Consider the following 25,928-nt stretch of genomic DNA (forward strand, 5'->3'; position numbering starts at 1 on the left):
CGCCAAATCTCAATAGCCTAGCTCCCATAGTTTCCGAGATCTCAGCGTTCATCCGGACAGACGGACAGACGGACAGACGGACATGGCTAGATCGACTCGGCTAGTGATCCTGATCAAGAATATATATACTTTGTGGGGTCGGAAACGCTTCCTTCTGCCTGTTACATACTTTCCGACGAATCTAGTATACCCTTTTACTCTACGAGTAACGGGTATAATTAGCTAGGATGCGGAGTTATGTGAAGTCGATTGTGGAGGCCTGTGACTTTTAGTTGCGGAAGTTGGCCCCGGATCCGCCCGGACAACGAAATCCGTGCCCGGAAGACCAACGTGAACCAGCTGTGGGTCAAGGCCTATCACCACTAACAGAGGCGTCTCAACAAAAGCTAGCCATCCTAGACACGGATAACTTAAATATTTATGAAGTTGGATGCATACGGGATTCTCCTTTCAAGTGCGTTTGATTATCGAAATACCTTTGTTGGCATAGCAAACACCACCTCACATCCTGGCCAGCTTAATTTTCAATGATCTATAAAAGGGCGGGATCAATTGTGAAGCAGTGTTCTAATCGGGTCAGAAAAGTATTCCCCGAGCTTCTCGAATATATTGCTTATAAGCATTACGGCGATGCAGTTTGCGATGGGGCTCAATTTTGTAAACTAGATTAACCTATAGACTGGAATAAAGAACAAAGTCTCTGCTTTTTGCTTTAATAGAGTGCGTTGTCGTTGGATTTGCTCTTTTATTACTTGGTTTTATATTTTAAATATAGTTTAATATATGCAGCTATATAATAGTTATTTAAAATTTGAATACTACGGCTTTGTCGAATTATTTATAATCATTATAATTATGCATTTGCCTTTAAACTAAGAACTTTAAACTAGTTTTTGTTGTGTTTGCTCCGCTTTCGTTAGCCAGGATCGTTAGCGAAACGGTCTGTTATTGTTTGCTACTCTAAAGTGCTAAATACGTATATTGTTAATTTATGAATTATACACTTGAAACAACTTCGTGCGAGAATTGTTACGATCGTTGATTAGGTGTGTTTTTAAAAACTATATAATACAAAAAGTCTTGGCGTTAAAGTATAAATTGTTTAAACAAAATAATTAAATTATTTTGCGCTGGTTTACAGTTTCCATTTGTTGGTTTTTCTCTCTGTCACACACACAGACACACACACACAGGCACACTCACGGACATACATACATATTAAATAAATTAATTAAACATTTTTGCTGTTTGTACTCAAAACTGCATCGAGCCTGCCAAAAAATATCGCTATCCAGTACAGTATCGAATCGCATTACAGTTTGGCCTTTCATAAGAAGCCCATGTCGAGGGCAGTGAAGAGGGCGCGAATGTCGCTGTGGGCGGAGATGCGCCAGAAGGGGAAGTTCATGGCCTTGGCGGCGGTCTCCTCCTCGTTCCCATCCCCAATCACCACGTAGGTGCTCTTGCGCCCGAAGCGAGTCACGATCCGCTCATAGCAGGTTTCATGGCCTAATCGGAAAAAAATGGAAGAAAAACTGGTTATATCTCCGTATCGATCAACCCCATATCTCGCCGCCTTCACTCACCGATTTTGTGCGCACTGTAGATGTTCTCGATGTTGAAGATCCCGCCCAGTCCGAAGAGCAGGACCTTGGCCAGCGCCGGGGCCAGTTGCGTGGAGGTGACCAGCACGTTGACGCAGTTCTCGCGCTGGGAGATCATGCTCAGGCACTTGAGCGCCAGCGTGGCCCAGTTGTCGGTGGCCACCTCGATTTCCGAGCGGATCTGCAGCCAAGCCTCGCGTTTTCCGGGTCCCAGCAGGGTGCCAACACTGCAAAATGAAAGAAAAGGAATTGATTGGTTAGTAACCCCACTACAAAACTTAGTAACCCCATCTACAAAACTATGAAGACCTCTTGTTCTTCATTATCCTGCCTATTTTATTTATTATACCCGTTACTCGTAGAGTAAAAGGGTACACTAGATTCGTCGGAAAGTATGTAACAGGCAGAAGGAAGCGTTTCCGACCCCACAAAGTATATATATTCTTGATCAGGATCACTAGCCGAGTCGATCTAGCCATGTCCGTCTGTCCGTCTGTCCGTCTGTCTGTCCGTCCGGATGAACGCTGAGATCTCGGAAACTATGGGAGCTAGGCTATTGAGATTTGGCGTGCAGATTCCTGAGCTTCTTACGCAGCGCAAGTTTGTTTCAGCACAGTGCCACGCCCACTCTAACGCCCACAAACCGCCCAAAACTGTGGCTCCTACAGTTTTGATGCTAGAATAAAAATTTTAACTGAAATGTATTGTTCTCACCAATACCTATCGATTGACCCAAAAAAAAGTTTGCCACGCCCACTTTAACGCCCACAAACCGCGAAAACCTGTGACGCCCACAATTTTCATTCTAGATAAAAAATTTTAACTGAAATGTATTGGTCTCGTCGATACCTATCGATTGATCCAAAAAAAAAATTTGCCACGCCCACTCTAACGCCCATAACGCTTAAATCGGTATACCTCCGGTAGGTGGCGCATTTTAATCTCGCTTTGCTGCTTGCATATCTCCATATAGCTGAGTAACGGGTATCTGATAGTCGAGGTACTCGACTATAGCGTTCTTCCTTGTTTTTTGGTTACACTGGCTTGAGATTTTTTGTTTTAAATAAAAACACTCGACAAACTATCAGAGAATTTACAATTATTGCTTTAAAAAATATTTTGTTTTCATTCCATTAATCATTTATAATAAAGTGTGTATAAAAATAAGAAGAAATGGGAGTTATCTGAATGGAAGAAACATTGTTAAGGATGTTCTAAGTTCACAAAATTGTTCATATTAATGGAATACAATTATAAATGGTATGGTAGTTCCGCTTCATAATTAATCTCAAAAGTGAGAGTTGTCTTGAGTTCTCGAAACTAAGCTTAAGTGTTATCGGCAACCAAAACACACGGCTTTCATCTATATTTCAAGATCATTTTTTCTTAGGAAACAAGCTTGACAAAACTTTTGTCTTGGTGTCAAGAACACATTTTCTTAAATAAGTAAGAGAATAAATTTTCAAAAAGGAATTATCTTGAAAAACAAACTTGAGAGTACATTCCCCTTGCTTTCAAGAACGTTTCTTCTCAAATAAAAAATAAGAGAAATTCGTAACATTTGTTGTTGCCCTTGATTTTTCTGGTGCACACCCTTATATAGTTTTCTATGCTTTGTTACTCACTTTCCGCGGTAGCTGTTGTAGATGTCCTTGATCTTTCTGTAGCGGAAGGCCAGCTTGCGCATCCAGTCGACCCCGCCCCTCACCCCGGTGGGCAGGCAGAGATTGGGCGGGGCACCGGGCGGGGTGTTCGTGTGGAACCCATCCGTGGCGAAGTTGTAGGCGCTCAGGTCCTGGCCATTGTCATCCGAGCTGACATCGTCGATGTGCACCTGGTCGCACTCCTCGATCTCGTTAAAGAAGAAGTGCGTGTCGGCCATGTTGAAGACCATCTCCTCCATGCGGAAGGCGATGGTCATCAGGGAGCTGTGGTCTTTGGTGTATCGGTTGGCATAGCTGCCCGAGAGCAACGTATGAAAGATGATGAGGGTCTCGTCCAGATCCCAGACGAACACCCGCTCCGGTGGCTTCACAGCCTCGCTGTTCCCAGTGTCGGAGGCAGTGCTTCTGGTGGGACTGGGTTGCTGATGACGCCTGCCACGCGCCCTTCCCGTCTTACCCGTGGGCGTGGTCTTGCTGGCTGCCACGCCCCCCGATCCTGATCCCGCTGTGCCCACACTGCTGCCACCGCTGGAGTTCAAAGCTGCGGCAGCCACATTTCCGAGTGGTCCGATTCCCGAACCAGCGCTTGGCGAGATCGGCAGCGGGGAGTGCGGTGAGTGGGTGGTCTGGTGCACCGGCGTCGTCGAATGGGTGTCCGTGGGACTCTCGGAGAGATTGGAGGAGGCAGCCACATGGAAGCCGTGCCCATGACTGGCACTCGAGCTGGGCGAGCTCACCGCATAGGGCGAGTAGTTGGCAGGACTATAGTAGTTGCCATACTGCTCGTTGTAGTATCCCCCGTAATCCTGCTGTCCAAAATTGTTGTATCCCGCATAGGGACTACTGTACAGCTGCGAGTTGTTGTTGCCACCTCCTGGATAGCTGGGTGTTAGGTAAGCCGCCGCTGCAGCCGCTGCTCCTGGCTCCATCTTGGCCTGCCTGGCAGCCGTGGCAGCGGCATAGGGAGTCCCATAGCCGGAGTAAAATGGTGGCGGAGTATACTGTTGCATACTATTGTAATAATAGTAATCATGTTTCCCATCGTATACCGCTGCTGCTGCGGCTGCCACCGCCGAGGAATTTACCGCTGTTGCTCCTCCATCCAGGGGATTGGTGGAGGAAGTGCATCCATACAAATTCGAACTGGCCACCGAACCACCGTTGTCCAGCGTGGGATGCACTTGTCCTGGGCTGCGGGACTCCGACTTGACCGCCGCACTCGAGTTAGTGCTATCGTGCGTCCAGTGCGACATCACAGTTGCTCCGCCCACCACTCCATCCTCTCCAGAAACTCCTCCTCCGCCGGCTCCTCCTCCTCCTGCCTGTTGATATGTGGAGAAGCTGCTGCCAGCGGATTGGGAGAAACTGGAGGCTGCTGCCAGGCTGCAGCTGCTCGAATTCACATTCGGATTGGCATTCCCATTGGAGTAGTGGCCACTCAAGGAGGCCAGCGATCCTATTGTTGGCTGTAGAGGTTGGCTTTGCGGTGGAAGTCCCAGTGGACTGCACTGACCGACCACGCCCCCAACGCCACCACCGCCTCCGCCCCCACCGACACCCATGCCGGCACCGGCGCTACTGGGTCCATTGCTGGCCAACACGGTGCTGGGATGGGATTGCTGCTGTTGCTGCTGCTGCTGCTGCTGTTGGTGCGACTGTTGCTGCTGGGGTTGCTGTTGCTGCTGCTGTGACAGATTGCAGAGGCTGCAAGGAGATAAGTTGAGAGGGGATCATTAGAGGGGGTTGTAATTTTAGAAGGGTGTAAAGTGTGGGAATATCTAAACGCTCAACAAGGGAAATAAGGTAGTCCTAATGGCGTACTTAGAAAGTTGACCAACTTAACAGGCGCCTTCCTTAAAAATACAATACAATATATTACATTAAAAAAAGGATTCGCCATGAATTTTAGAAATTTTGAATCAATGGAGATTTGTTGTAAGGCTCTACAACAATTCTTTAGTATTACATAATTTTCTAATTTGTAGACAAAATAGATATCCCAATTTCCAAAATTCATGGCGAGTAGTTTTGTTTCCTATTTGATGGTATCGAATTAAAAAGATCAATAAGGTTTAAGTTAACCTATATGTATTTCAGGTTAATACCAATTTACACAAATTATCCAATCATTTGACGGGTATAAAAGTGCTTACATTAAAACCCGTTTTCTTAATTTATAATTCAAGGCGGCTTATCAAAGTATTTATTTTTGGACTAAATTTTAAACACAAAATGTATATAACTTCATTTGATTTATAAATAATACAAACCTGCAGCAAACAAAATAAATCACATTAAAATGAATAATAAATAGTTTATTATGTTTTAAAGATTATAGTATCATTTGCTTTGATTGACAAATGTATAGCTAATAAAAATTGTATTACAATTCATGATATAAGTTAAAAACTTAAATACTACCTAAACTAAAACTTAATTCTGTATATCTCAATTAAATATGCCCCTGTGTAATTATTTTTAAGCCTTAAGAAAAGGTTGGGGGAGTGACTTAAGATCCAAAATTAAAAAGAATCGGATTCTGAATTCAGTAAAATGTGTAGGACCCACAAAATACATCCATGTATATGGACTTCCCATTGTGTGGGAGAGACGAAGAACAGAACCTTTGGCTCGTTAGGGGAACCCATAAAATAATTTCCAATAATCTTTAAACAGCCATTAAATTAACGGCACGTTGTCGTTCCTTGTTTCGTTGTTTTTGGTTCCCTGCTCCCTTTGTCCCAAAGACCGAGTCAAGTGTTTCCCCGTCGAAGTCCCGAACCGAAGGGCTCTTCCAAATCTTGTCAAGTGTTATAAATATTTTTCTACGATCTCGCCGTTCTCCTCTCTTCCTGTTTACTGGATTCACTGGGATTGAGGATCGTTTGAAATCTTTTGAAATCGTTTCGGGGCACTTGAGGGTTCCTCGTTGGGTTCGCATTTTGGTGGCATGTGCGGACTGTCCCGGACAAGTCCCGTTGCCTCCTTCGGTGACCTCCCCCACCCCCTTTTCCTGACCATGTGTTCAGCAAATGTTGAACTCCCTTTAAGCGGCGACAAATATTTTTTTATATTTTACGATTTATGTTTTGATGTTTCTTTCTGTTCCTCGGGTGTTATTACTTTTCAAGTACGACAAAATAAAGTAGACAAATTGGAAAATCTTAAAGGGCTCACTAAAAATCAAATAAAACCGAACACCAATGGAAAATTAAATAAATCACCGCAACGAGAAAATCAAAACATTGAAATATGTTTGGGGGGGACTTCAAGGGTAAAATTGGGGGAGACAAATGGGGAAGTAATTCAATCCTTTCCAAAGCAATTAAGTGGAGTTTCCCTAGCTCCCCAAAATAAACCTCTATATAATCAGCTGGCAGCTGAGTATACAAATAAAATTAACTTTAAAATTACATTTTACAAGTGTGTTTAGATTTCTTAGTTAAGGCTAAGCTAATTGAAGATATTCTCTATTTTATAAGATAAGACTCGTTAAAACACAATCTAATGAGCATAATTATTTAACAACCCTATACTTTATTTTAATGATTCTTCTGTCAGACTTTTCTTCCTACTTATCCCATATTTTCCCCAATTCCCTAACATCCCCCATCTTGCTTGGAAAATATTTAACAATTTTTCATAATTTTAATAGGAAGGTAAATTAAGTGCCCAATTTCCAAAGGAATCTGACACCTTGAGATTTTTTCTACCCTGAAGAAGGGGGACATTTATCTTGCTGGCAGACAAAAACTGGAGGAAAAATGAAGAAGGGGGAGCAGCTGGTAAAAAAGGGGGGAAAAGCATTTTCCAGCGCGTGCGCCGTAGAGAGGGGAGAGCCAACCAAAACTTTTCCTTGGGGATCTGCTCTCCCCATAATGACGTCGTAGCCAATGGGAGATTTACGCAAATTATAATGGAAATTATTAAGGAAAAAGACGGAGGGTGGGTGGAAAGTAGAGGTCTTTAAGACTAAGCCGCAACTGTTGCCGCCTTTAAGCCCCTTTTAAGTAGTTGGGCCTGGACCGCCTCGAATCTCTTCGTTCTTTTCCAGCCGCTTGGCAAGTGTTAAGTGCTCTGACACTTTTCGGTTCGGTACGGTTCGTCTTTTCTCTTTTTGTTTTTCGGATTTTGAATTTTGGATTTTCGGTTTTTGGGATCTTTTCTGTGTCACATCTGAAGCGTGGACGAAATTCTTTGAATTTCTGCCGGGGCATGTGTCAGGTTGTGCGGGCCACATGCAAAATATGTACGTTTGTACTTCCCATATCCCAAAGACCCCAGCCTCTTTTCAATCGAAACCAATTGAAGATGGTGCGCCTCTTGTCAAGTGCGAGGGATGTCCTGGCCTTTCTGTTACAAATTGTCTACGCTTACAGATGGAAACCCCGAAAAGATCCCTTGCAAGGATGTTTAAAAATTGATATAAATAGGTCCTTTAATCTGAACAACATTCTAATAATGTTCTCATTAACCAGGAAGTTTCAGTGCGCCTTTTACAAATCTTGTAAATTAGCTTAGACCAGTAAACAAAAGTGCTTAAGCACTTTCTTTAATATTACAGTTTTTCATGTGATAGTTCAAATATTAAAGATAAAAAAATCAAACTAAGATTATTTTATTTCTCTTAATATTCCAATTACCCGAAAATGAAAAATTTTAAGAAAGCCTTTTACAAATCATGCTAATTGGTTTAGATCCCTAAACATAATTGACTAAATTTTGGTGGTCTCTTAATATTTAGAAAACAAATTTGTAATTTGTTTTAAAAAATATATTTATTTACGCAAACTATGCTATATTATATAGTTAATACCACTTAGACCTACCGGTTGCGTTCATTTGTATCCGTGTGCTCTGTCTTGGGACGTTTAACCTGAAAATATGCCAAGAAAAACACATTAAGTTATTAAACGAAATATGCCAAATGGAAATGAATATATTTTGATGGATTAGCAGGTATTACGTAAAATCTTTCAGGCGGATTAAGCGGATTTTCGCTGCCCCTCGAAAGAATTTGTTTATAAACAACTCCCCTCACTCACACCTCAGCGTCTGGAATCGCCCTGCTGAGCTCGGCACTTCTATTTGGGTTATCCAGTTATCCAGTGCGAGTGGCGAAAGAAAACAGCCAATTTTACATAATTCGCAATCGCCATTTGCTGCTGCGGCAAGCGAAATTCGCGGTTCGAGCTTGTGCGTGGGAAAAAGTTTATTCTGGACAGCCAATGGCCAAAATGTTACGGATGTTCGGCGCCATTTAAGGGGAAGTGGAGTGGAAGTGGGGGGAGATAGGTCGTACATATATGTATATTCACCAGTCGAAGCAGCAGGTGGCAATACATTTCGATAAGGATGTGACAAGGCACGGTAGGGCTCATGGGAAAATGCCTTGAATAAAGCTTAAGAAGATAAGGAAAGATCTTCAGAGTGCAACAAAAAATTCAAGAAGCTGATTATGATAAAGATTTTTAAGGCCCCTTAAGATTGGGATATAACCACACTCCCAATCTTAAGGGGCCTTAAAAATCTTTAAAATTAAAAAGTATGTATAAATAAAGTATGATATTGAATGTGAACTAACGATCTTTAGGCTTGTAATGTCAATGCTCTCGTAAGAAAAGGAAATTGAAGTGTACCTTATTATTACTTCTAAAATATTTGGCCTAAAGCTTAGGATTTCGGCTTTAATGTAATAATACATTTTCTTTATAAGTTTCTTAAGGAGTGTATCCTTTGTAATTCCTTATTATAGAAAGAAACATCAGTACACCCACGACTATTTTATGGTTTCTATGTTTGTAAATGCCCATAAACACGGGCCGTATTCCAGCTGTTTTAGAAGACTTTTAAGAGAATCTTAAAACATAAAGTAAAAAACCTTTAGTTAATTTTTAAATACCAACCCCCAAACGGCATACACTAACTAGAAATCATAGTTTGCCAAAAAACAAAACCAGCTTAGGGAAGTCCAAGGAAACACATTTATGCAAATCGAACGGAAGCCAGATAAATCGAAGGCGGACAGCCCAGGTGCTGGAATGTGTGAGCACCCCTCCACCCCTAAAAAACATCGAAACAAAAAGCTGGGAGGGGACAGGACAGAAAGTTGAGCGGCTTCGGTTGACAGCTTCTGCTGTCCGGCGAGATGACCACACGCACGCACTGTCCATCATCCGGTCCGATCCCAAAGGGGGCAGGATGCGGATGCGATGCAGATGGCGTGGCGAAAGGGGACAAAAGGGGAGGCGGAACAGAAAGCCCAAATTTGTCGACGAGCCAAAAGGAACACGCGCATGCGCAGCGGACAAGCGGACAGATTGCCGAACGGTAGCTTTTCGACGCGCTGCGCATACGAGTCGCGAATTTCTGCAGGGTTGCGTGCTGCACGAGCATCCGAATTCAAATTCGAGCCTGGCTTGTATGCAAAAAAAAAATGATACACTGTGGGGAGAGGAGATCAAATCCAAATGCAACCTTTTACTAAACTAATTTATGGCACAAGCTGACAACGTAAACATTAACACAGACAAGAGTCGTGGAGGAGGGAGCTCGGAGGATGGAGGCTGAAGGCTGGGGATGTGTAGTATAAAGACCTGTTTCTGGGCATCTTTAACGAAATTCCTGTGATCGTAATCTCTTTGTCTCTTCTGCTGCTTTAGAAGAAGATTAAAACGCACACTCACACTCATACTCTCTCGGCCACAAAAAGCAGGCAGACAAAAGACAAGACAAGAAGACGGCGACAAATTTTTTATTAACCCGGCCCTAAGACCCCGAAGACCCCCTAGAACCCCCTCGTAAACCCTCCAGTCCCGCGATAAACATCAAAATAAACAAGAGGAAAATTTGTTTCTCCTCGTGGCCCGGTTGGAATGGGTATATGGCTATATGGGGGGATTGGGACTGGATTTTGGACCTATCCCATGCACCTTAACACTTTGGCACGTTAATTACGTTTGGGCCACAATCGTGGTAGTATAATCAACAATCGCCAAGTGTCAATCGCAGTGGCCATAATCAATATTTCGACTCCTCCCCCACTGAACCCCCTTTCAGTCCACACACGCCCCATATATCCCATATACGTAGTATACAGATGTGAGTTCTCTTTGTCATAAATTACATGCAGCGCGTATTGTCGCAGTTGAATTATGGCGTGTTAATTTTTACGATTACGGCTTAAACTTAATTAAAATGTGATTAATGCCGCTGGTCGGCCGAAGCCCAGCTTTTGGCTTTTGTGGGCCAGGCTCTTTAAATTCCCATAAAGCCGGCACCCAGACCTGTTAGAGTTGTAATTTATGCTCTATTAATATTTCGCCTTAACCATCCGCTTGACGTTCGTCACGTTTCTGTTCCTGTTGCTGTTTCCTTCGATCCCTCTTTGTCTTAGCCCAAGTTGAGGGACCCGACCCATAAAACCCTGTCGCTGGTATGCTGTTCCATTAAATCACCGGGAAACGAACTTTGGCTGATCTGGGCCACGCTTTGCATCGAAATTCCAGTGAATGAATGGGGTCATTGATTGGTTACAGAAATGCATTCCATCCGCATACAAAAGTCATCAAAAAGTTGGCAACACTTTACATCTATTGGTTGTATTTTTAAGACCTTTAAAACCCGACTTGTTTGCTTCATTACCCACCGCAACCAAAGTTAAGCCGATTAATGCGATGTAATAAAATTGTGGTCAGGTGCCCCTAATCATTATCCCCATTAACGATTTTTTAACAAAGAACCAGCTTTGGGGTCTTTAAAACGTTTTTGTTCTCAGGATAGATCCATAAAACTAGTAATCCTCTATGAATGAGGGATATACCAAAGGGGAGATGTTAAATTTAAAACATTTTTAGCAGTGTATTTGCTAGATTTAGTTTTTTAAATTTATAATATCGAATAACATCTTAACACGACTTAGTTGTCAGGCTGAACCAGATTTATACACGAAGTGTGCTATGATATCATGCCGCCTAATAGATCACCTTAAACTATCCTAAACTGTTGTTCGTACATATTTTAGACATCAGGCCTAATAAATAAAGTCAAGTTATCTTGCAATAGAGTTTCACTTTTTGGTAGGATGGTAGTCGTCTCGCCTGAGCTAGGGGAAGCCCCACAAAGTAACCACCAAGGAAGCTACCCGCCTTGTAACATCCATAGCCATAATCATAACACTAACAATAACAATAACCGACGGCACCAACCACATCACTTTTAAAGCTTCGCGAGGAGTGAAAATGCCAACCATGAGCAATACGACTATTTGATTACCTTTGGCTCGATCATTTTGTCAATTAATCCGCATCGCGGGGCAGCGTAGTTGTATGGCATTAGGGTGACCATTATGTGGGATTGCGAAATAAAACTTTCACTAGGAACACACACGCGGTGGAGTACCGATTCAGGTAGATAATGATATAGATGTTTCTATATTATAATGATGTTTTGAAATCAAATATAGCTAGCTATAGGATGACGATTCAGAATTAACGAGGTGTATCTTATATTTCGATAAACTGCTGCTTCGGGCGGATCGACCGTTCCCGTAGCGCTCGCTTTGAGTGGCTCGAATCGACTGAACCACCGAACCACCCGACTTTTCTGGCTCAAGGCAGAGACGCCGGCAGAGGCCTCGGCGGCAGCGGATTGAGTGGAAATCCCTGCATTGGATTTGTATAGCCATGGTGTTTCGGTGCTCAAAACGAGTTCGTGAGAGTAGTACCCACTCGGGGCAGCCCTCTCACTCGCACCTCTTGCCGCAAACCGCTCCTAGACTCCGCCCATTCCCATTCCCCAAATCAGAGGGCCCATAATATAGTGTTGGTGGACCAAGGGTGGGTCGAAAACCACTTTTCCCTACATAGCTACATGGCCCAAACTTTTTATTATCTCTCTCGAATGCGGGCGAACAATGCCCATTGTTGAGGAGTTTTTGCCGCTGGGCAAACGCCATTTGAAAAGTGAGTTTTCCATGTGCATAAATTAATAAATTAATCCCAACACATTACACAAATTAATAAACTAATCAGATGAAGTTCCGCAGCGTGTTCAATAGAAACCGCCAGCGATTTTATGGCAATCGTAAAAGACCAAAACGAAAATCTCGGGTAATTCAAGACGTCTAAAACTTATTGGGTTCGGCGGCATTTCGTGTTCAATAGTGGATCCGTAACTTATTGGAGAAGGAGCTCCAAAAAATCGAAATGCTTATGTAAGACGAGCCGAAGTGTGCTGGGCATAGTCTAACCGATACGCGATATGGGATATCTGATCTCTGGACGGACCAGCGAGTGCCATAAACAAATTGGCATCTAATCAAAATCACAGGGCCCTCTGTGTGCAGACGTAAATCACTTTCGATGGTAATTGGGTGCCATGAGCACAATGGTGGTAAGCCCCTAATGAGATCTAATTAAGGCTGGCGAGTGGTTAAACAGGATGAAAACCAATTGAAGAGTAATGGGAACAAATTTCCGATTCAAACTACCATTGAGTTTATTGCAAGCTCTTGTTTAGTTTTTGGGAATTACCACACTATGCCCAAAAAATTCTTAGAAATATTAAATTGTGGAAATTGGCAATGGTTTAATTTATTAAACTAAAGCTTTTACCGTTCCTTAGAATAACTTTAAAGCGTTTGCTATTTTAATCGAAAATTTGCACTCAATTAACAGTACTAAAAAGAAAATCGCTTGTTCATCTTCTTCGTGGGATTAAAATAATACGTATTAAAATGGTTTTCATAAAATTACCAACAACTGCCACTTTTATATAAATGCAATCTATACATACATGAAATTTAATAACCAAGCCAATAAAGTTGAATAAAAAAATGGTTTAGAGCCAATCTTAGCCAAAGTTTATTTTCTTAAAATAAAATTAAAGAGGTAAAGCCTTCCAGACAATTAACGCTTTCATATTTATTTATGGAACAAAACTGTCTCCACCGAGTCCAGACAATTGATTCGTGCAATAAACAATTTATATTGATTTAACACTTAATTTTTTGCCCCAAACGCCTAAACAAAGACTGACGTAAATGTCCAGATCGAATTACAAGTAATCAGAAACAAGTGCAGTTAGGTAAATATGCGACTCATATGCCTTGGAATTCTGGCAATAAACTTATCATTATTCAAGCTAACAGCAAGTCAAGATACAAGTAGAAACAAAAGTGAAACTAGAAATTTGATAAAGGAATTTTGGGAAGGCTTTTCAAACTGAAAATTGAGCAAGTCCCTGAAAATGTGGGGGGTGGACGTAGACCCAACGACCTCATGGGTTTCCTTTTGTAAGGAAGTGATTCGCTGAGTTGGGCATTAAATTTGCTTTAATCGCTTTAGCACGATCGTGAGACAACATGTCGTCAATTATATCTACGATGATCAACGTGGCCCCTCGATACCCCCAATCTCTGGTCTCCACTCGGAGGGTCTTCTGTAAACAAATCTGCGCACAATTCGCTGCATTTGCAGATATTTCTGGGCTCTTGCCTGTTTGCTGAGACTGGCACATTTGTCGTGGACCGGTTGCCGATCGTCCGGCAGCCACCATCCTGCAGACCATGGTCTCCCTGCAGATCCAGTATTCCCATTCCCCCCATACCATTCCCTGCGGAACTGAACGTGCTGATCGTGCGACTGCAAAAGCCTGCTGCACAATGGAGAATCGCAAGAGTGTTTAAGATTTACGTTCAGTTTTGATCGGAACGGACCTCCCCGAGTGTTGTATTAATTTTACACACAGCACACAGCCGAGGTGGAAGTGGATGTGGGGGCTAGTTGGGATCATGGCCTGTTGCCTGGGCGCCATTTTAATGCAAAAGTTTTAACACCTGAGTCGAGCACATTTGTTGCCATGTTCGGATTCTTACAACTTGATCTGGGCCTGCGACTCTGTTCGCTGGACATCTAGATAAGGATTTGAGTCCGGAACATTGGATTGCTTGTTTGTTGTCATTCCATTGGATTCCCAACCTGGAGCTCAAGTTCTCCGGTTCAAAAGTCGTCGAGGAATGCGTCACTCTATTGGCAGGCCCGCGAATTGGGTCAGTTTTTTTTCTATACCATATTTTGCTATGCTGATTAGGGAAGTTTCACATTTGTCAGCACATGCCAATTGTCTGAGGCATTCTTCCCCTAGAAAAAAATGTTGCTGAGCCATGGAGATCTGACCGCATTCATAATGTAGAAAACAAAACGATGAAGGAGCTGAAAATTGCAACAAAATTCGTACTTCGAGTGCATTTGCTGGCACGAAACAATGTCTATAAGAGTTTATTATGCAGATTTCTGTCTTGGGGTTTTTTCGTTTTGTGGCCGAGCTTCTGAGGGGAGCGATTTGAAAAATCTTGAATGAAACGGTTTGGTAATGCAAAATGCTTCATAGACAAAACCATACTGAACTTTCCTTGGTCCGGTTTCCACTTATTTACTTCCACAGAAACTTGCAAAATAAATGAAAAAATCAACAACAATTTTCCAAGGTATTGCATTTCCTATGGAAAACACATTTCCCACTTGTACAAATATTTATAGGGTAACCCCAGACGATCAGCTGTTCCAGGGATCCCATATCAATCGAATTGATTCGATCGTAAATCATAAATCACACTAAAATGGTGTTTTCTATCCAGCAGAGCTTCAGGCACATTAACCAAATATATATAATTTTTTGACGCCGCAACTTTATGGTCCGAAGCTCATTAAAGTGTGCATAGGAAACTACTGTGCTGGTTCCATAAAAAAATATGGACATAAACTTGGATTTTATGAATCAACAAGGCCAGAGGGAGCAGTTCTAAAAATCGGAAAACAAAGCTAAACAAAGACTTGGACAGTGGTCTATATGTGGGCGTTTGGTTGGTTCTTGATCCCCCCGATAAGAAAATAACAAAACAAAAATAAACCGAGTCAGAAGTTGCACTTGCACCATAATGACGCCTCCAGTTCATTATGATTAAGACGATTATGATGGCCACCAGGGTCGGCGAGAAACGCTTCGTTTATGCTTTCATTCTTGGGAAAAATTATGCGGAACCTGTGTTCGAGTTCCAGGCACGTGCCGATCGGCGAGTGATATAAGTATGCATACAGATGGTGGGGCAGAATCGCCATGGTGACCTAGGCAAAACAAACATTGGTCAGGAATTTCATTAAAAGGTAAAGCCGAAGCCCAAAGCCGAGCGGATACTATGTGTGCGTTCTCTTGGTAACCAGCCACCCACCCATCCACATCCACATCCAAATCCACCATCTATCCAGCATATAACCATACCATTACCACCACCCATTCCAACCTGCTGGCGACTGGGCCACCCACCGAGCGAAGTGTGTCGCCTGTCACTGCGAATGAGCATCAAAACTCCGGCAGAATGGATTGGATTGGACCGGAGCGAATTGGGGGGCGGAGGACTGGGTAGAGGCGGAGGTTTACCTGTGGGAACGACTCTCTAATTAAATTAATTACGTGCTCTCGACTAGCGCGTGTCAAAACGCGCAGCGACCGAACAACAAAATTAAATACTCACGCTTCGGTGGGCTCTAATCAAATGCGCCCTCAAGTATGCAATGGAAACATATGCTTTTACCGGGTGGACTTTTGGATATACGGGGTATGCTCGACTGGGGTGTTTTTAAGGGTGTTCTTTTGGCAAGGCCTATATATTATCATAGCGTGAAAACTATGGGCTAGTACTTAACTATACAAAATCTTGTTGGGATTACATTTTGTAATAAGTTATTTAATTTTTAGATTCACAATTTTTAATAAGTATGCAATATGTTGGCTACACTCATTTAAATGCTCTAGAAAAGTTTATTAAGATTATTAGATTAGTTTAAACCAATATTATCTTTTGGACTGAATATGTAACGTATCACAGAGTATAAAGAGATGTTTAGGTATTAAACCGGTTGCTCTCCAAAAATAATAGAGCTTAGGAGTTCAACGGTCATGCTCAAACGATTTTGCTTAGTTCTATCTTTTCCGTTTACACTTTCATAACAATATATATTTTGTATATCTAACTTCAGCTAGAATTTTACGAATTATAATAAAAATCTATTTCCTTATCAACTTTTAAAAATTTCGATGATAGCCTGTTGATTTTCTAAGTGTTTCAACAGGGTATCCTGAAGTCTAATCCCCCAAAGTGTTCCGCCAGTTTAGTTGCGTTGTTCTTTGGGTTAACCGTTGCCAGGCCTATGAAATTGTGTTGCCAACCACTCTCCCTTCCAGTTCAACAACATTGAGGCATCGCTGACAAATTGAATTTGTAAACTTGTCCGCCGGCAACAACAAATCATTGGAGACCCCCAGGGATGCTGTTTCGGTTGCTGATTCCGATGGCGATGACGATGGTGATGACGATGCCGTTGCCATATCCGTCCGGAGTACGGACTGTGGACCACGGACTTCGAGAGAAGTAGACGCCCGAATGCGAATGCCATGGGATGTTGGTAATCCTATACCTATACCCTATCCATGTTACGCTCCTCTGGACGGACTTTCTAGCTCGGTCTCAGTTCGCCGGGTTCCGCCCGCCCACTTTTCTGCCACCCCCCCATACCATACCATACCATCCCATCCCATCCTCCCACTCCCCCACAAACAGTTGCGAAAGTGATGTGAAATTGTAGACCCGTTTTCGGGCGGTTGGGGGCGTGTCAACGCAGTTGGGAAAAAAAAACACGCATAAGCACAATTATTAACACTTATTAATGTTGAGGTTTCCATATATATGGCACCCCAGGGCTTAAATTAAAGTCATCCCGAGTGCCAAACAGCTGCCTCAAGTGCCGCACTTGAGCTGATCTCAGGGGGTTGCAATCAGTATCGGGGGGTTGAGTGGGGTTGGGGGTTGGCTTTGTCCCTGTTTAAGTAGTCATTAAGATTGAGTGTGGATAAGATTTTTTCACAGCTGGCCGTCGGCAGTCGACCGTCCCCTTTGCCAAAACACGCCGCCTTGCAATTAGCCAACAACCTTTGACTTCGGCCCAACTTCCTTCCTGGTTTTCGGTTCACGGGGGATCCTGCCCAGAATCGGAATCAGGGGTTAGCTATTGACAGCTATTGTCTTCTAATTAAACAACAATGTTGACCTATTCTCAAGATGTCACGGATCGGGTTCAACATAAAGTTCCTTTTGGGCTAAAAAATCTTGGCAAATTATTTACACCGTTTTTACGGAAAATCGGTTTCTTTGTTTGTTAATTAAAAACTTTGATTGCCGGCAGAAAACAACCCTCAAAGAAGTTTTGTCTGCTAACTCTTTGAGTTTATCTCCACAAGAAGTTGCTTGTTAACCCTTTGAGTTGTTGTGTTTTATCCCTATGCTGCAACCCTTCTTTTAAAAGAATTACATTGATATACAGACAGGATTGTAATTTATAATAAATGTAAGAATTAACGATGTAGCGAACGTTTCTCGCAATTTAAATAAGGAAATATGTTTTTGGAGCAAAGTTAAGTGGTTGGCACCCGCGGTAAGAGCGAGATATAAATTATAAATTTTTGAGAGTACATTTTTCATGGGGTACATCCAGAGCCCAAACCGTAAAAGCTAGAACATCAAAACTTTTACACTACATTCAATAGGAGACGTTCGTAAACCCTTATATCAGATATGTTCCCAAGAAGCCCCAATCAGCTCCAAAAAATCATTGTTATACATACGGTATTATATTTATATCTCAAAAAAGAAGAACCCTTAATATTGTTAAATTTTGCTTAACTTATCACAAAAGTGTTCCATTTATGCCAGTACTTTATAATAAGTTTCACATTAAACTGCCTGCCGATGAATCCACTCCGTTAAAGACAGAGATTCCACTCTGCGGCGGATGGCGAACCACAAACTGTGCCAACAGTGCAACACTTGGACTTGGGCAATTGCAACTGGTAGATGGTATAAAGCAAATGGCAACGGCAACGGCAACCGAATACCCTGCTGGCCTATCGGTTACACTTACACCATATGTGGCAGCCCTAAAGTTGCCGGGGGATCGGTTTCATCGCTCAGACCTTGGCCACATTTAACTTTTGCGCTGCTGCTGCTGCTGCTCAACAATTGTGAAAAAATAGCAAGGGAAAATGTAACAATAAAATGGATATAAAAAATGGCAAATAGTGATGATTTCCGTTAAACTTAATTACGGCAGAAAAAATGAACGACAAGGCCGGACGGAAAAGAATGGAAGTACGTATAATATTTCCAGTTCCGATGAGAGAGGCAAAAGCTGAAACGCGACCAACTGTTGATGATGGGACAACTTTCGAGAGCGGGAACAGGTGCGCTATGGGATCGATTCGGAAACGTTGTTATCGAAATCGGAGGATGGTGCCGGGATCTAAGCCCCTGGACCTGAACTCATAATGCTTTCATCCCAATCCCAAGCACTTTCATCTCTCTTTCTCCGCCCCTTTACACGATCCCTAATATCGAATTTCGCTTTACCGCCTCGCCAATCAATGGACGAAATGTGAATGATTTGTTTGTTGGCATTTTGGCTGCCAATTGTCCGGACTCCGGAGGCTGCTACCGCTGCTGCACTTTCCCAAGCCCCGAAGAATGGATGGAAAAATGTGCAACGAGGAAATCTGATATTTTTTTGTGAGACAGCCTGGAAAATTGCTATAGGGACCGGGGGCAAGGCAAAAAAAAATTCGTGGTAAAAATTATGAAAAAATCTAAGAAAAACTGTCACGACTGCTAACGAGTAATGCTATCCCCGTTCCACTCGAAGTCAAAGGTCGCACAAATTTGTCTCGGAAAAAGCCGCTTAATTGGTAGGGGTTTTTGGGTGGAATGGGATGGGGTTACGAGGAGGGCAGCTGCCTGTCTGCGCCTTTGACTGACAACAGCCACACCTAAGTGAACCGAAGAAGTCGGAGATGTAGGAGTATGAGTCCCAAGTTCCAATCCCCAGCAGAAGTCTTATCTTATAGCTCCAAGCTGTCTGTGTCTGCCACTTGATTGAACCGGAAATGAGGCGCAAGTTTTGTTTTCACAGGCTGCGACCACTTGACCCCTCAACCCGCTGGCAGTGACACTGTAAAGGAGAATCAAAGTGAACCGAATCGGATACCGAACCCCTTTCCCTTTAACTTTTCCCTTTCTGCCCCTCCAGCAAAATGTTTTACATCAATTTTTCGGTTAATGTGCGCTGCCACAAGAGGCAGCATCACACTTACCCCAACTGTCAAATAATTATGACAAGTTCATTTCGTCGCACTTTCGCTCATTTGTTTGGCTCCCATTCGCATCTATTTTTTCCCAATTTTAACAAGAATTCCTGTAAAACTCAGACCCGGATCCGGCCCCACCAATTACCGGAGCGTTGCAAGATGCTCGGGGGCTTTTGATGTGACAGATGTGTGTCCGTGTCGCTTCTGAGGTGTGTTGCTCCATCTATATGGTGTATATATGTTTAAAGAGTAACACTTTCGTATGTCTTATATGATCTATTTTGGCTGCTTCTTAAAAGTATGCTAGGATTTTTGGAAATAATAAATATTTCAATTATCGCTTTTAAAAGGAAACAAAATTGTCATAAAAGAAGCATTTTGTTCAGATAAAATTGAAATATTTATATTTAATATTAATGATTGGGGTATATTTATCTGTTATCCATTAAGGGTATGGGCTAAAAATTTAGTAAAATTACTAAATTTTAATATACAGTTCATGTTGCTCTTAAACATTATATTTATAAGCCAACCATTTCATTCTTAAGTTATCATCTATTAGAAATCCATTTTGCTTTCACAACCTTAGCGATCCATTCCGAATTATTCACCAAATGGTGCCCAGGAAAGAGTTTCGTACTAAATTTAGTTTACCAATGGATATCTATAGAACTATGGTAGCTCAAAATATGCTGTCGAAAGTGACAATTGATTGCGTACAGACGTTTTGTGTTTGACTAGGTTATTTCAAGATGAGCCACCATTCAAATTTAGACCAGGAGACAACAATGAGTCATAACACTGGAGGGCAGACAAAGCAAATCCCTCTCAAAATGGCCACAACAAGGTACAAATATTTGCAATCATTAGAGGGCATTAGGGATCGGAGTTTAGAGGAAAGAAAGGACATCCATCAGGCAGGTTGCTCTAATTTTCTGTTCCACATCTTCATCTGCTGACAGGCGACATAAAACAGGATAAAAGGGACTAAGCAGCGTCGCCAGTTGAGCGGATTATGGGATCTTTTTGGCAAAACTGGAACAAAGCAGGTCCGAGGAGGGCCTAAGGGATAAACCTTCTCCTCCCTCCCATTCTGGCCCTTTTCCAGTGCTGTAATGTAATTCAAGTATGATGCATGCAAATTTATGCCATAAATTCTGCGGTTTAGCCTTCGGATATGACGTCATATTCAGGACTCAGGGCCGATATCAACAGAATTATGTCAGGCGAAAAGCTAGCGATAAGCCAGCGAACGTGATATTTCTAGAAGGTTTATTATTATTGTATTTTTAATAAGAAAATCTAAAGAATTTTGTGAAAAAGTAAGCTTGGAAAATATGTATGTATAACATAATGTAATATTGTGATTAACAACACGCAGTATATAACTTGTATAAAAAGGAAAAGTATTGGGAATAAATTTTAAATGTATATATTAAATATTAAATCATTTAAGAAATTGTAAGTAAAATTAATAAAAAAAAAATATTTATTTTTATGTGACCATCTAAAGTTGTTATATTTCTTTTTATAGGGCAGTCAATTTCATTGGAATTTATAGATCCGCTTGGAAGCTTTTCATTATACTTTTTTGAATGGTCGACCTGATTCAGCTTTGTTTAAGCCCGTCGTAAAAAAACTACGAAATAAGGCTCCGAACACTTATAAATATTTTATAAGGTTTAGAAAGAAAGATATGTACAGTTTGGGAAGGACCCCTTTTAAGAGAAATCCTTGAAATTACTTCAATTACCAAATCAAAGTAATCGAGAGCATCATCATCGAATTCCCAACTCGTGCCAGTCCCCGGGAAAAGCTACCGAATCGATCTCCAAGTTTGTTTATTGACTTTGTCCCGACCACTGGCTACTGAAATCCCGCTCAACTCAGCGCTCGCGAAACTTTCGAGTAAACAAAGAAACAAGTTCATTTGTTGGAGCGGCAAAGGCCCAGATAAATGCCTCGATTTCAGACGGTAACAGGTAGGTAGGTAGGTGTATCCCACTATATCCGAGTATATCTATTCCAGACAGAGATAGATGCACTTCCTGTGCCACGCCCCATACAAACATTTGCCATTTAAGCCGTAGGACAAAGAGGATTAAGCGAGGGGATGTGGAGATGGAATGCTGGGAATCACAGATTATGTTGTAAAAATGTCGCCGTACCAGAGGAATAATGCGATGAGCTTCAGGGAAATATATATATATTTATGCCTGTATTTACGTAGTACACCCCCTTACATTTAATTTTAATTTTTGGGACATTCCCAGGGCGTGGCTGAAATGGAGCAGCCAAGCCACGAATTGAAATTTTACGTTTTCCTCGAAAACCCGCAGAGCCAAAAGTCCTGCGGGCAAAGCAAATAAGTTGGGTTTCGGATGAGATGGTATGAGGGGGGTTCTGAGGGGCTAAAGGACCCCCTCCTGTCCCGCTCATGCCTGCATTGTTTGTTGTTTTAATGGCGAAACGAAAAGCGCAAGGCATCTGCACGGCGTCGTCCTTTTGTACATTTTGCTGCTCCTTTCTGACTACTCAAATTTCAATGAAATTATCCTCACGGCATTTGTCTGCCATCTCTTTCTCACTCTCTCTCATATGGCCATCTCTCTCTCTCTCTTTCCCTGCCCAACAACAATGCCGAATAAAATGTTTTTCGCTGAAATTATTTGCTAATGGCTCGTCCTTTTTTGCATTCACATTTATGAGATTTTTTCGTGTTGTCTCCGATGCTGTCAACTAAATAACCAAAAAAAAATGGCGGCATTTGACGCCTTTTCTGTTAACGTTTTTAGCTTTCTGCCTTGTCTCCTTTTTCCCATTTTCCCGATTTTTCACCCATCGATGGCAGCCATTTTGGCAGGAAAAGTTCTTCTATGTTTGCCTTGGCAACGAGACAACAAACATCGTAAATTGCTTTGCCCAAAAAGTTTGCTCAAGTTACGCAGGATGAGTTGTTTGTGAGGGAGCTGTCTGGGTAACGAGGGAATTAAAAGGAAAGGACTCGAGAGGAAATCGGGGTTCCTGGGGAACTGTCAATCAAAACGATGGATTCGCCAGAAATTCCGATCTACAAATCTTTCAGTCTCTTTCTGAGTCTTGACCTAGTGCCTTTTCGAGCTGATCCTGATCCCTTTTTGCGGTTTTATTTCTGGTCAAATGATTCCCATTCGATCGACAGGATATCGTCCTGTGGCCCTTTTGTGCGCACTTAAGCTGAAAATTCCCTTTTGACTACTGTCTGCATTGTGTCCTGCGTTTAAAGGATCAGCACTGGGCAAATGCGCAGTAGCATCTTTGATTTCTTACAGTTCACTGTACAGCGAACTTATCTCTCGCCATCAACTGCTACCATTTTAACCACTCGTAGCTGTAAAGGACGCATTAAAGGATCGTAATTATGAGTACTTGATGCGGAAAATATGTTTGGGAGCACTCGGAGTCAGGGTTGAAGAGAGTCCTAAGACTTGGCTAGGATTTCGTTATGGCTTTGTCTCGGGTTTTAATTAATTTGCGGGTTGTGCAATATGTGGGTGGCCTAAGAAAATATCAAGGCGAGAAAGGAATTTTTATATGATTTCTGATTGCCTAGACCCAGGGAAATTCGATATACTTTTAATAAATGCTATAACAATTTTAACATGAAAAAAAGAAAATCTAAAGAACCACAAGAATGGGTCCTTCAACATTCAATATAAAGAATTTGCAATGTGATTCATTTTCAAAAGTTACGATGTACACAGACAATTGATCAAGAAACGCCATGTCCCAAAACGTCAAAATATGATGTCTTAATAATAATCCAGATACTGCAATGTATTTTTGAATAACATATTTATTTAAATACTTTGACATTCCATTTTAAATAAATAGTTGCTGACCATTTTTGACTCTGACGAAATCACAAGAATATTAAATTGTACTTTTTATTTTTCTAATGATTTTAGAAGCTATGAGATGTCCGTTTTTGATACGCTTGATTCCCAAACAATGTACGCCGACTTTAAAAATATTTCATATAAATTGTATAAACCTCTGAAAGTCATAAAGCCAGGCAAATAGAAAATGAACATTAAAAATAACCCAATCTTTGGAAAACCTAAAGATTTCACTAGTATTGCCACATAAGAACCATATGTAGTATTTTATATTTTTCTAAGGGTCCACTCACTTTGTAGTAATCCAGCGTTGAGAAGTTTTGATAGCACGGTACATTATACAACATATTCCAAGTGTTGTGGCTGCTCCTGTCGCTGCTCCTGCGGCTCTCGAAGCCTGGAACTGCGTATCCTGGCAGAGTGGAAATGTCAAACGGCCAACTGTAGGGATTTCATTTCCATGGCAGATGTTTGAATGTATTCAAGATGTACTTTGCAGACAGGATTAATTATTCACGTTCGAAATGCACACACAGATCGATTTTGGAAATGTTGAAATGCCGATTGCTGATTGCTAATTGCAATTGATTAATTAAGCCTATTTCGTTTTATTGCAAGAGGCGCGCGACACCAACGAAAAAGCGATGGATGGACACTAAATTGCGTTAAGTGAGCAGTTCCGTTTCGCAAATTAATTTGTGCCAAATGAATTTCAACGATGTGAATTGTTTTTTTTTGTGGTTTTCAAATGTTGCAGGGCCGACGGGTGAAAAGCTTCGTGGTTTAAATTGGGATATTGTGGTCCGCTCTCGCCACGAATGTCACATAAAGCTGCGTGTCAACTGATTCGACTTTTGTCGAAAAGCGCTCATCGCAGGGGTCTCTCGATCGCAAAGCTGTCGACGTCGTCGCCATGCGAGTTTTGAGTGAGTTATTTGGGGTCTTGAGTTTTCTCGAGCGGTAGGGCCAATCAGAATTGGAGAACTACTGGCCTCTCGCTCGCTCTGCAGTTCAGTACTTTGAGTGAGTTTCCTCTGCGAGGGCGGCGCATCAGGACTCGCTTTCCACTCGAAAACCCAACCCGTCGTAACGGAACATTTCAGAAGGGATGAGCAGCAGAGACAAGGATATGTATAGGACCTTCCATTGTGTTCCGAAAACAAGTTGGCACCTCTGGATATAAGTAATTGTGATTTCAAAATACTCTTATTATTAAGTTGAAACCATTTCCAGAAAAAAATACTAAGGGATTTTTAGGTAACTAGGGTTTAAGCACAAGAGATGAGTACAACGTATTGGAACTGTCGGTTTTGTAACTTTTCCAAAACTTCTTACTTAAGTAAGATTCCAAATTTTCTTCATATTTCCAAATCACGATTTTACTTTGATTTTAAAATATCACTTTAAATGGGTTGACCATTTTCCCTTAAATCGTTATGTCTTTATATGATACCAATATGTTGGAATCAAACTTTTTAAAACTTATAATAATATTTTATTTTACTCCTAGCACTTTCAGGATCAAAACATTTTCGATTCAAAGTTAAGACCAACTGAATTTCAAGAACTCCAAAAAAAAGTTGGCAGCGCTGCTATCTTAGTTCTAGGGCTTCCTGGAAGCCCTTCTTCTGGGGACCCTTCCACGAACGGTTCAGGCTCTGGGTCTCCTTTTTTCCGATCCTCTGGCTAACCCAATTTTGAAACACTTGATTGGGCGCCAGGCGAAATGTCAACTCGCATTAGCCTGACCAATTTCGGGATATTGCGGACAGCTCCAAGCCGCTGGTCTTTAGCCAAAAATCACAGGGCAGACTAGGAGACATACGGTCCGGTTCGTCTCCTCTTTTGTTCGAAATTGTTTTTTCTTAATTTTGGGACTGGCGTCTGGACGACGACGACAACGATCTTGGAGCAAGTTATCCCTGCACGGCTCAGCGCATCGCGACAGTTGTTAACGTGTTTAATTAGCCCTGCAAAATCAATGAATTGCGACAGTAACAGTTAGGCTTAACAACACAACAGTCCCCCAGAACCCCCAATCCCCGCCCCTGGGGCACTCCCTGGCCAAATATTTGTGCAGCCATTTTGAAATGTCCTGGTCCTCCGGGGACGAAGAATATCCTCCCCCGTCGGCTGGCGATGATTTTCAGACGCATGCGCGCGGAAAAGCACTCAAAGTGGGTTTCTGCCTGAGGAGTGGGATGATGGTGTTATATGGGCGTGAGCAGGGCGTGTTCCTAATTCCATCCGACTTTAAGCTGTAAACTACAGTGCGGCTTTAAATTGGTTTCTGCCGGAGGGGGATGCGGAACGACTTCCTCTAATGAGTTAGATAAGATGGGCTCGGCGCGATTTGCAAATTAAAGGGAAGCGGTATCATTAGTAAAGCGGATGTATTTAAATAAAAGTATGGGTAGTACTCCGTGGCTAGTTATTAATTGAATTATTAATTTAATATAATTATTCTCGAAACTAGATTGTAATAAAATGCCCATAGCTATAGTCAAATAAATTTTGGCATTTTAAACTGCAATCCAAATTAGCGATGGAGAATAAGGACTTGGGGGAGCTCTCAAAAAAATTATAATACG

At 41.9% G+C, this 25,928-nt stretch overlaps 1 protein-coding gene across 2 annotated transcripts; it reads right to left on the reverse strand.

Annotated features, from left to right (window-relative positions):
* Nucleotides 1-725: 725 nt before the first annotated feature.
* On the reverse strand, nucleotides 726-24,179 carry eya (eya transcriptional coactivator and phosphatase 2). Of its 2 annotated transcripts, none has more exons than XM_017089905.4 (5): nucleotides 23,631-24,179; nucleotides 8,098-8,144; nucleotides 3,230-4,972; nucleotides 1,587-1,831; nucleotides 726-1,509 (listed from the first exon to the last, which is right to left on the reverse strand). In XM_017089905.4, exons 1-5 carry the CDS (start codon nucleotides 23,682-23,684, stop codon nucleotides 1,328-1,330), a joined length of 2,271 nt encoding a protein of 756 aa, XP_016945394.3. In that variant the 5' UTR covers nucleotides 23,685-24,179; the 3' UTR covers nucleotides 726-1,327. The 2 variants fall into 2 exon arrangements, with proteins under 2 accessions (XP_016945394.3, XP_016945393.3); XM_017089904.4 differs by lacking the exon at nucleotides 23,631-24,179 and adding an exon at nucleotides 11,543-11,739.
* Nucleotides 24,180-25,928: the final 1,749 nt, after the last annotated feature.

This window comes from Drosophila suzukii, chromosome 2L (genome assembly GCF_043229965.1).
Source record: "Drosophila suzukii chromosome 2L, CBGP_Dsuzu_IsoJpt1.0, whole genome shotgun sequence".
Taxonomy (NCBI): domain Eukaryota; kingdom Metazoa; phylum Arthropoda; class Insecta; order Diptera; family Drosophilidae; genus Drosophila; species Drosophila suzukii.

What these genes read in the sequence shown, in the direction of transcription:
- eya (XM_017089904.4), bottom strand. Translation starts at nt 11,614, where the DNA reads ATGGTCACCCTAATGCCATACAACTACGCTGCCCCGCGATGCGGATTA. An exon ending in ACAAAATGATCGAGCCAAAG is followed by an intron (nt 8,145 to 11,542) that starts GTAATCAAATAG and finishes GCATATTTTCAG; the next exon opens with GTTAAACGTCCCAAGACAGA. An exon ending in TACAACAGCTACCGCGGAAA is followed by an intron (nt 1,832 to 3,229) that starts GTGAGTAACAAA and finishes TTCATTTTGCAG; the next exon opens with TGTTGGCACCCTGCTGGGAC.